This window comes from Heteronotia binoei, chromosome 15, assembly GCF_032191835.1.
Source record: "Heteronotia binoei isolate CCM8104 ecotype False Entrance Well chromosome 15, APGP_CSIRO_Hbin_v1, whole genome shotgun sequence".
NCBI classification, from domain to species: Eukaryota; Metazoa; Chordata; class Lepidosauria; order Squamata; family Gekkonidae; genus Heteronotia; species Heteronotia binoei.
The window spans coordinates 17,919,590-17,931,608 of NC_083237.1; the positions used below are offsets into that span (position 1 = coordinate 17,919,590).

At 43.1% G+C, this 12,019-nt stretch overlaps 1 protein-coding gene across 1 annotated transcript; it reads right to left on the reverse strand.

Moving 5' to 3' along the window:
- Nucleotides 1–8,170: 8,170 nt before the first annotated feature.
- LOC132583226 (olfactory receptor 4N2-like) lies at nt 8,171–9,369 on the reverse strand. Its single transcript, XM_060254895.1, has 2 exons — nt 8,445–9,369; nt 8,171–8,256 (listed from the first exon to the last, which is right to left on the reverse strand). The coding sequence occupies exons 1-2, from the start codon at nt 9,367–9,369 to the stop codon at nt 8,171–8,173; spliced, it is 1,011 nt and encodes a 336-aa protein (XP_060110878.1).
- Between the last annotated feature and the right edge of the window lie 2,650 nt (nt 9,370–12,019).

Genomic DNA, 12,019 nt, shown 5'->3' on the forward strand with positions numbered 1-12,019 from the left:
ACCTGTTGTGGATCCTCCCTGCAGAAAACACATACGGCTGCAAAAAGGAGTAACTGATCTTATTGCAAAACATAATATACTTTAAATATAGTGTAGTCTAAGCTTCCCTGAGGATTAAGATAGGCCAGGGGTCTTCAGGTTTACTCGTCTGTCCCATAAGAAGAGGGGGAAAAAAATGGACTTCTGGAGGAGGAAATTTTTGTTTGTTTGTTTGTCTGTTTATTTATCAGATTTATATCCCACCCTCCCCTGACAGGCTCAGAGCTGCTAACAAGAGTTAAAAAAAACATTAACAATTAACAAACATAGAGTATTAACAATAAAATATATAATAAACATTTTCATCCATATTAACAATCATCCATCCATTCGTTAAAAGTCCAAGATGGCAAATTTCTAATTTCCATTATATTAGTTCAGTGAGATTGTTGGTGCTGTAAGGTAATAGTCCCCTCCCCCTAACAGTTGAAGGCGAGTCTGAATAACTCAGTCTTACAGAAGTGTTGGACTTCATGAAGCAGAGAAAATGTTGCCTTTTGCTGTTGGCTTAACTTATCTCATGGATTGCCAGCTCTGGTTTGGGAGATTCCTGGAGATTTGGGAGTAGAGTCTGGAGAGGACAGAGTTTGGGGAGCGGAGGGACCCAATGGGGTATAATGCCATAGAGGCCACCCTCCAAAGTAACCATTTTCTCTAAAGGAATTGATTTATGTAGTCTGGAGGTCAGTTGTGATTACAGAAGACTTCCAGTTCCAACTTGGAGGCCGACAATCCTTCTGACCTCAGGTAGTTACTGAGAATAGTAAAGTGGGATAGGCTGCTGCCAACTTCCTAAGCTCTTTGAATGTCAGGCAAGGTGGCATCTCTTGATAGATAGAATACTAGAAGCTTCAGTCCCAGGGTGGCCAAACTTGCCTTAATATAAGAACCACATAGAATAAATGACAGATGTTTGAGAGCCGGAAAGAAGGAAAGAAGAGGAGGAGGAGAAAAGGAACAAGAAAAAGATTATAATGAATTTATACCCCATCCTATACTCTGAAACTCAGAGTGGCTCACAATCTCCTCTACCTTCCTCCCCCACAACAAATACCCTGTGAGGTAGGTGGGGCTGAGAGCACTCTCCCAGAAGCTGCCCTTTCAAGGACAACTCCTACGATAGCTATGACTGACCCAAGGCCTTTCCAGCAGGTGCAAGTGGAGGAGTGGGGAAACAAACCCGGTTCTCCAAGATAAGAGTCCACACACTTAACCACTACACCAAACTGCACAAACGGAAGGGAGGGAGGAAGGAAGATGGGGGGAGGGAGAGGGAGAAAGAAAGCAACTTTAACATTAAATGCATTCTCCAAACTGCTGACTGGCTTGGTTCGGAGAAGTGATTTAAAGAGAGAAATGCCTTCTCCAAGCAGGCTGCTGTGGCGGTGGGGGCTTTGAGAGCCACACCATACGTGTGAAACAGACTCAGACAGGTGATCTGTTCTACAAAGCACCAAATGACAGCTGGCAATCCGACCTCACATCCTATGCTTATACCTGGTACAAATACAAAATTTCCTCTTCACCATTCAATGTCCAACTCCCCAGCCTACCCTGTAGAGAAAATATGGCCAGCCTGAGCAAACCTGGCTGTTGCAATGTCTTCCACAGAACTATTCACATTCCCAGGAGGCAACAATTCCTCTGATCTCATACTTATTTTTAGAAGAGCATTTGTGGTTTAGAAACTTTCCAGTTCAAAAGCCAGCGGCAGCTGACAATCTCCCTCCACTCAGCCAACATTCTCCCCCTGGTTCAAGGTGCATTTTTCAAGAACACCATTGCCCTCATCACATTTGAACAAGCCCTTGTGCTCTGACCTGGACAGCCCAGGTTAACCCAGTTTCATCAGATCTTGGAAGCTAAGCAGGGTTGGCCCTGGTTAATACTTGGGTGGGAGACCTCCAAGGAAACCCAGGGTCTCTATGCAGAGGCAGGCGATGGCAAAGCCACCTCTGAGCACCTCTTAGCTCAGAGAGACCCTGCATAGAGACCCTGGGTTTCCTTGGAGGTCTCCCACCCAAGTATTAACCAGGGCCAACCCTGCTTAGCTTCCATGATCTGAAGCTTCCAAGAGGTGCTCTTAGCTTCCAAGATCTGAAGGCCACCCGGGATCGGGCCTTCTCTGTCGTCGCTCCATTATTGTGGAACCAACTCCCCGAGGAGATGAGGGCCCTAAGATGTTTAGATGAATTTCGTAGGGCCTGTAAGACCCACCTTTTCAAGGTGGCCTTCAACTAGCGATAGAATCAGTAATAAAGCTAGGTATGCTGCTGGAAATGTTTTTATTATCTGATGTTACGAAATCTAATGTTTACAACGCCATATTGTTATGTTAATTTTAATAATTTATAACTGTTTTAACCATGTTTTTATAACGTAAACTGATGTAATGTGTATTTTATGCTGTGAGCCGCCCTGAGCCTGCTTTGGCGGGGAGGGCGGGATAGAAATAAAAAATTATTATTATTATTATTATTATTGTCTTGAAGAAGAAGACGACGACTGCAGATTTATACCCCGCCCATCTCTCTGAATCAGAGTCTCAGAGTGGCTCACAATCTCCTTTACCTTCTTCCCCCTGCGAGGTGGGTGGGGCTGAGAGCGCTCTCCCAGAAGCTACCCTTTCAAGGACAACTCCTACAAGAGCTATGGCTGACCCAAGGCCATTCCAGCAGTTGCAGGTGGAGGAGTGGGGAATCAAACCCGGTTCTCCCGGACAAGAGTCCGCACACTTAACCACTACACCAAATTGGTTCTCTTCATATCCTCATGGCTAGGACTTGGTGGAACTTTCTACCATGTGGTTTGTAGGAGAAAAGGAAATTTAAGGAACAATTATTTCTTTTAGGGAGGTGTTGATCATGGGTTGCTAAGAGCTTCTGAACTCAATGTCGATTCCCCTCCAGTGCATTCTCACACATTTCCTATGCGTGCCTATTAGAAAACCCCTGAGTTCCCATTCATTCCTTCAGCACCCCACCTGCCCGACACACAGAGACACACTTTTTGCATCCCCTCATCTTACCTGGTCCTCTGCTCATTGTCACCCACTCTACACTACCCAAGATCAGCTGACTTGGTCCATTTCTCCAGACATTTTCTCAAAAGATGGTTTTTGAGAAAATGTCTGGAGAAATGGGTGTGTAGAAGTGATGCTTGGAGAGCAAATAGTAAGATTGTTATCGGCTCGCGAAAAAGCTTTGCATAGTGGAACGTGGATCTTCTAGCTGGCAACCACGTGAAGGAAAATGACCCTTTGGAGCCAAATCCTGGATATTGACTCCTCTTTGTGGATTGAACTTTGGACCTTCTGTGGCTTTTGCTAAAGAAGAAAAAATTGAGGAGTCATACAGCAAGAACTTTATGTTGCTTTAAGAGACACTGGACTTTGGGAATTATCTGTCTGAAATTTGTTATATGTCTTTTGTATTTGTAGTGTAAATTTAATAGAAAAATTATTGTAGTGAAAATTATTATAGTTTTGTTTTTGGGCGCAGTTGTTTTTTCTAAGTTAACATGATGGCAGAACCATTAGGAGAGACTTCCTAATGATAACAGCAGCACTTTAAAAACAGAACCAATTACCTGGAGCGAGTCGAGATGTCTTTCAACAGAGATGGGACAGCTATCTGTTGGGGAGAGCTCTGGTTTTCCTGCTTGGGAAACAGGGGCCACAGATCAGTGGTAGAGCATCTGCTTTGCATGCAGAAGGACCCCGGTTGAAAGGACTAGGCAGTAGCTGATAGCAAAGACCTCTATTTGAAACCTTGGGGAGCCACTAGGTGAATCTCTAGGCAAATAGGTGTGAAAAACCTCAGCTTGAGACCCTGGAGAGCCACTGCCAGTCTGAGTGGACAAAACTGACTTTGATGGACCGAGGGTCGATTCAGTAGAAGGCAGCTTCATATGTTCATTTACACTGCTAGTCTGGGTAGACAATACATACCTTGATGGACCAGTGGTTTGATTCAGTATAAGGAAACTTGGTGCAAGTTCAATGGAGGCTGTGAAGGCCCCTTCCAGTACTTGGAATGTATGTCAGACAGAGAGGGAACGATGAGGGAATTTTGATGGTGCAACTTGCCATATAGGGCTGGGAAAAGCTGCTTTTGACCCACGATTTACAAAACACAAGTGCCCTGTTCTCTCTGGCATCTGGTGACTTAAGTAGGAGAGGCTGCAGGAGATCTCTCCCCCACCCCCGTTCATTGTGGAACTAAAGTCTTCTGAATGAGGACCAAGCAATAGCAAAACTCAATGTGGGAAGCAGAGCATTACATCCCCATTGGGTAAGGATGGGTTTGAGGAGAACCCGTCATGGAAAAGGAAAGGGACACTTAAAGAGGACCCTTTGCAGAGAGAATTTTTTAAAAAAAAATGCATTGCCAGAAAAGGACACTGTGGCTGCAATCACTCACACGAGATAATGCACTTTCAATCCACTTTCAAAGCACTTTCCAATTGGATTTTGGCAGTTCACACAAGTAAAATCCAGTTGGAAAGTGCATTGAAAGTGCATTATTTAGTGTGTGTGATCACAGCCTGTGATACATTTCTAAATCAATGTGTGCTCTTAAGGAGAAATATAATAGGTTACACAGGGTGTCAGAAAATTGTCCCCGGGTATCAGAACAGTCTTTGCTGATAATTCAAAACACTCAGATCTTGGAGAACAGGAAGATAATACTTGGTTTCAGTGAAGGTTTTAGGAAGGTTTTAATTGCCGCAGTTCAAATCACACACACTTCTAAATGCCCGGTGGACTTTAGACCATCAGTGAGAAGGGAAGAACGTGAAGCCAGTATCAGAAGATTAGAAAGACTGACCTACCCTTCAGTGCATTGGTGGGAAGAGAGAGACCCTCCACTAGCAACGACTGTTCTTGCCATCCCAACAATTAAATCACGTTGAGGGAAAGCCCTTCCGGAGGAGAATGGACTTGCTTCATTGCTGGCCCTGGTAAGAAGTCCAGACCCAGAATTTGGAGACCTTGTTAAGGAAGCTGGCAGTTGAAATTGCAAAGGGCAAACACATCCCATGGTGTTTGTGTGTGTGTGTAAAGGAACAGAATGACAACAGGTACTCTGGCTTTTCCCGGTGGAGGGTGGCATGACTCATTTGTCCGTAACATCTGCAATATGATTCCCCCCCCCCATCCTTCTAGTGAGTTCATGAGAAATCAGGAATTTGGACTCCAGCTTCTACTCTGCTATTTTCTTTTTCTTTTCTTTTCTTTCAAATTTAAAGTTTTATTTCAATACAACAACATAACAACATAAGTAACAACAAATAACAACAAATACATAAATCAACATATAAACACAACAGAAAAACTACATACACACCTCACAAAACACTCTCCCATTCACACAAGGAGTGTTCAGGGGTTTGTCAATTCAAATTCTATTATTCCAACACAAGACCTTTACTTTTGACCCAAGTATACATAGGATCCCATGCCTCTTTACATTTTTGTAGGTTACCATCATGCAATCTTGTGGACAATATATCTAATTCAGCAGCCTCTAATAGTTTGGATACGAATTCCTCCCTATTAGGTATCTTGGACATCTTCCAGTATTTTGCATATAGTATTCTTGCAATCGTAACTATATGCAGCAATAATTTTATCATTGCTTTGGGGATATTTTCTCTACAGATACTTAAAAGATATAACTCAGGTGAATGACGAATTCTTATTTTTAAATTTTTTTGAGACCATACATTAATCTGGACCCAGAATTTTTTGGCATATTCACATTGCCACCGTATGTGGAATAACAATCCCTTTTTTTCTTGCATTTCCAGCACTCATTCGAGTAATTCGGATATATATTGGCTAGTCTTTCTGGAGTGAGGTACCAATGGTACATCATCTTATATAGGTTCTCTTTGAAAACCGCTGACTTTGTTAATTTTAAATTTTGCTTCCATACTTTTTCCCACTCCACCAAATCTATGTTAAAACCAAAATCTTTTAGCCATTTTTTCCAGCTCTCTTTCACGATCTCTCCTTGCATTTTAGTTTGAAGTAACCATTCATAAGCTTTCGAGATAATTTTCTGATTGGTTTGTATTACTAAGTCAAGGTCATTTAGCTTTTTGGGGAAACCTTTTTCTTTATCGATTTGGTATCTCGGTTTCACCTGACATTTTACCCACCAATCTAATTTTACAATATCTTCTAATTTCAAGATGTTTTGATTATCTAATAAATTTTCATAATTGTACTGGTTTTCCCAGTCATACAAGTTTGGATGTGTGGAAGCCTCTATTGGAGACAACCATAATGGTGTATAAGAGTAGTTTTCCTTAATTTCCAACCAAACTCTAAACAATGACTTCCTTATTTCATGTCTTAAAAAAGAACTGGTTTTTGAAGGATTATGATACCAAATGTAATTATGCCAGCCTTCTCCTAGTCCTGCTCCTTCAAGGACTAGTAATCTTTTGTTCTCCAGCGTGAGCCATTCTTTTAGCCATGCTATACAGCAGGCCTTATAATACAAGTTCCATTCCAGTAATGCTAGTCCCCCTCTTAATTTGCTATCCTGTAATACTTTTAGCTTTATCCTGGGCTTCTTGCCCTGCCAGATGAATACCATAATCTACTCTGCTATTTTCCAGACCGCACCAGGTCTCTTGAAATAATAACAATTTCTTGCCATTTGAGGTGGATGAGAGGTGATATGATCACCATCTTCAAGTACTTAAAGGGCTGCATATAGAGGATGGTGCAGAATTGTTTTCTGTGGCCCCAGAAGGTCGGACCAGAACCAATGGGTTGAAATTATATCAGAAGAGTTTCTGGCTCGACATTAGAAAGGACTTCCTGACAGTTAGAGTGGTTCCTCAGTGGAACCATGGGAGGTGGTGGGCTCTCCTTCCTTGGAGCCATCTGGCCATCTGACAGCAATGCTGATCCTGTGAACATAGGGGGAAGTACTTGTGAATTTCCTGCATTATGCCAGTTTCCTGCTGGGTGTTGGCAATCTCCCACCCCTATTTCCTGTCAGCCTTCTGATTGCTGGTGTGAAGGGAAACAATTTTAAAAATGCCATCAGATAACAGTGTGATGTCACTTCCAAGGAAAAACCCTGAAGTCAATCCTCTTTAGGAATCAGCAAAAATGCTGTGGTTTTACAACAGAGTTCCCAGCAATTCCTAGAAAGTCATGATGCCACTTCTGGGTTTTCCCTGAAGGGATGTTACACCACTGATGATCATGATTTCTTTTTTCTTTTCTGTCATTGGTCTCTGGACTACCAGCAGGCTTGTGGCAGCCTGAACTAGGCCTGATATACAGGGCATTTTTGTACCAGGAACTCCTTTGCATATTAGGCCACACCCCCTGATGTAGCCGGTCCTCCAAGAGCTTACAGTAGGCCCTGGAATAAGAGCCCTGTAAACTCTTGGGAGGATTGGCTACATCAAGGGTATGTGGCCTAATATGCAAAGGAGTTCCTGCTACAAAAAAAAAGCCCTACTGATATATATATATATGGAAATCTCTGGCCCTGGATTTTTCACTCAAGGACCCTGATTTAAAAGTAGCATTGCTTCTCTACAGATGTGGCCTGGCATTGTCCAAGAGTTACAGCTGGTCTCCAGATTGCAGACAGATATTAATGACCACAGTAAAAAATGGCTGCTTTGGAAGCAGACTCTAAAGCATCACATCTCTGTTAACCTCTCTTCTCTCCTCAGCCTCCACCCACCCCAGGATCCACCTCCAAATCTCCAGGAATTTCACAACCCAGCATTGACAACTGTAGTGAAAGGGGATGATTACACTCAGACCATGCAAGGACCATAATGTGGTTGTGTGGAACTCTTCGAGAGCCAGTTTGATGTAGTGGTTAAGTGTGCGGACTCTTATCTTGGAGAACTGGGTCTGATTCCCCACTCCTCCACCTGCAGCTTTTGGAATGGTCTTGGGTCAGCCATAGTTCTTGCAGAGCTGTCCTTGAAAGTGCAGCTTCTGGGAGAGCTCTCAACCCCACCCACCTCACAGGGTGTCTGTTGTGGGGGAAGAAGATAAAGGAGATTGTAAGCTGCTCTGAAACTCTGATTCAGAGAGAAGGGTGGGGTATAAATCTACAGTCTTCTTCTTCTTCTTCTTCTTGACTCAAGGCTTGGAAGGTGTGTTCTCCCACAGGAACACTGACAGCATCTGGTGGAATACCTGTTGAAGCACAACAACAGAAGATATTTCTCTGCTGAAAATGGCCAAGCAGAACTCTGGTCTCCTAGCATTTACACAAGGGGTCTCTGTTTGCTCAGTATCCTCTCTCAAGGATACTGATGGCATCTGGTGGAATTTGAGGCTGAAGCACAAGTCTCTGCTGAGAATGCCCAAGCAGAACTCTGGTCACCTAGAACTGGCACTATAGCTCATCAACTCCTAGGTCTACATTTGCTCAACAGTCTCCACATGGCTTGTTTGATCTCTCTGTTCCTCAGAGTGTAGATCATGGGGTTCATCAAGGGGAAGACCACAGTGTGGAGAACAGCCATGACCTTGTCAAAAGGAAATTCCATGAACGGACGACAATAGATGTAGATGGCAGGTCCAAACATGATGACCACCATGATGATATGGGTGATACAAGTGGAGGCAGCTTTGCTCTTCCCTTGGCTCAAGCCTGTCCTCACCTTGACCAGCAGGATCCCATAGGAGACAAGGAGGAGGATGAAACAGATCAGGATGGAAATGCCACTGTTCACAAACATGAAGAGTTCCACAGTGTAGGTGTCCGTGCAAGCCAATTTGACAATCTGGGTAATGTCACAGAAGAAACTATCCACTTTGTTGGGGCCACAAAATGGGAGAGGGACAATCAAGATGACTTGGATAATGGAGTGCATGAATCCCACACACCAGGATCCCACCACCATGACGCTGCAGGTTGGTTTGCTCATTACATTTGAGTAATTCAGTGGGCGGCAAATGGCCACGTACCGATCGATGGCCATGCTAATGAGAAGGGAGATTTCAGCTCCTCCGAGAAAATGGAGGAAGAAGAGCTGGGCCATGCAGCCCTTGTAGGAGATGGTCTTGTGGCGGGAGAAGAAGTCGGCCAGCATCTTGGGAGGGGTGACGGAGCAGTAGCAGATATCCAGGAAGGCTAAGTTGGCCAAGAAGAAGTACATGGGGGCACCCAAGTGAGGGTCACTCCGGATGGTCAAGATGATGAGGACGTTTGCTGGCAAGACCAATGAGTAGAAGACGAGGAACAGGATAAAAAGGAGAAGTTGGACTTCTCTTGCCTGGGAGAGGCCCAGCAGTACAAACTCCTTCACTGCAGACTGATTCCCTTGCTGCATACCTGTTGTGGAAACACATAGAGCTTCATGTAGGAGGAAGTCAATATAGTTAATATATTTAAAGTATGGAATAGTGCAAACAGGAGGAATTCAATATAGTTTAAAATATTTAGAGTAGTACACACTTTTCTGGAGAGGGATGGTTGCATGCAATGTTCCCCCTAAGCTGCAGAGTCTTGTGAGCAAAAATTCTACTCTGTGAGCTACTGGCATTAAAGTTGTGAGATACTGCATATGTTAGTGTGCTCTGGGGTCATCCTTCCTGAGCTAAGACAAAAATTTGTGAACAGGAGGCTAAAAATCTGTGAGCTAGCTCACATTAACTCACCTTAGAGGGAACACTGGTTGCATGGTATACTGTGATCTCATCAGATCTTGGAAGCTAAGCTATTTGATAAGATATCTGGACAGGGGACCACCAAGGAAGACTCTGCAGAAGAAGGCACTGGTAAACCCCCTCTGCTTCTCACTTGCCTTCATAGCCCCTTACAGGGGTTGCCAGAATCTTTCAGCACTTATGAACATACATTTCCACAATTAATAGGATTTCCCAGGTTTTTGCTTCCCCCCCCCCTTTAGTTAATCTTTCTATACTAGTGACAGTTGCATACATAGGAGAAAGAATGCTAGACTTCAAAAGAGGAACTGTGGGTTCAAATTCTGGCTCACCCATGAAGCTGACTAGGTGTGGTCCGTCAAGCTAAATAATCTCACAGGGTCATTATGGGTGATAACAGATGGGTGGTTTAAGCCGCCCCGGGGACAGGAGGCAAGTGGCTCAAAAAACGCGCATACACAAACACACATCTGCCTGCAGTCCCCATCCCGCACACAGCCCATCCAGGGCCGAATTGAAGCCTCCTCAGAAAGGTATCACTGTCAAAGATTGTATGATTAAGTGGGCCCAAAATTTGGGACATAATATAGACTTAGAAGCCTGGGAGAAAGTTTGGAAATGTAATATAAAAATGGCTAGATCAATGGATTTAAAAGAAAATATCTATAAATTGTTCTATAGATGTTACTTAACCCCAGACAAATTAGCAAAAATGTACCAAAATATGTCAAATAAGTGTTGGAAATGTAAGACTACAACCGGAACTTTTAATCATATGTGGTGGTTGTGTAATAGAGCCAAATCTTATTGGAAGATGGTACATGATCTACTACAAAAGATTATGAAAATACAAATTAGATTTCAACCTGAGACTTTTTTTTTATTAAACATGTTACCAGAAGATTATTCCAGATAGATTAAAGCGTTTCTAATGCATGCAGTGACTGCAGCTAGAATAATTTTTGCTAAATATTGGAAAATATATGAAATACCAAGAAAAGAAAAGCTAAGCTTGTAGACCTCACAGAAATAGATATATTATCAGCTAGACTGAAAGATGCTAATCTGTGTGAAACTAAGAAAATATGGGAACCATTATATAGATGGTTACGGTATAATATATGAACTTCCAAAATAAGATAAAAATGTGATTTATGACAAGTACTGCCATGTAAAAATATATTCTTGTCTTAGTAGGAGTTTTGAGAGGTATTAATGATTAATGAATTAGAAGATACAATTGCAGAAAATGTTGCAAGATGACTGATATTGAAGATAAAGATATAAAATGAATAATGCATAAGTGGAAATATTATAAATTTTAATCCATGTATCCCACCCTTTTCCCTTCCCTCCATCCCCCCTTCCTATTTTACCTGAAAACCTAATAAATCTATTTAAAAACTGGAAAAAAAAGGTGGTGCCTAAATTCTGAGGTGGCTCTGAGATGTCTGGATGGCCGGGGAGCACCTGGGGAGCCCCCAACAGGTACATGAGCACTGTGGAAGCTCCTCCAAAACGCATGCAGCCTGTCCCTGTTCCGGGAGCAGGCCGTGTGATGCCCGGAGGCTCCGAGCCGCTCCTTTTCCAGCCGGCTTACTTCTGGGGTGGTTTGATGCCACATTGAGCTGGCCATCTGGTTTTGGCCTATGAGTAATAGAAAGGGCTAGGCCCCTGCTAATTTTCCTGAATGACTGAGGCGACGATCACACACACTCAACAATGCACTTTCGACCCAATTTCAATGCACTTTCCAACTGGATTTTGCCATTTCACACAGTAAAATCCAGTTGGAAAGTGCATTGAATGTGGATTGAAAGTGTATTATTTGGTGTGTGTGATTGCAACCTAAAGGAAGGTAACACAGCAGGTACTGTGTCTAGGGGTCCAGATGCTTTTCAGACCAGACTCGGGTATTTGCCCTGCTTGAGTACTTATCCCTACAGCTCTCTTAACCAGAGCTAACATCTCCTCTTCTGTTTCCCTTAAGTCAACTGGTAGATATTTCATTCGTGCCCTCCCTCCCTCTCTCTCTCACATACACACAGACATATTTTTTTTCTTGTTTGGAACACCCTCTGTCATTTTTCACTCCTCCATTTTATCAGCACAACAACCTTGCAAAGTAGGTTAGGCTGAGGGAGTGCAGCTGGTCCCCGGTCAGTCAGGGAGGGAACTACAAGGCTCAGTAAGAATTAGCTCCCAGGCCACCCTAGGTATACTCCAGGAATCGAAGCAACACAATATACTGGCACTTTGTTGGACATAGAAAAAACAGAGAGGGGAAAGAAACTTAACCCAAAAAGTGGAGTA

Excerpts from the sequence above, each read along its gene's own strand:
- LOC132583226 (XM_060254895.1), bottom strand. The coding sequence starts at position 9,369 with ATGCAGCAAGGGAATCAGTCTGCAGTGAAGGAGTTTGTACTGCTGGGC. Across the intron at positions 8,257-8,444 it reads GAGCAAATGTAGACCTAGGA|AAATATCTTCTGTTGTTGTG; the intron begins GTTGATGAGCTA and ends TTTTCAGCAGAG.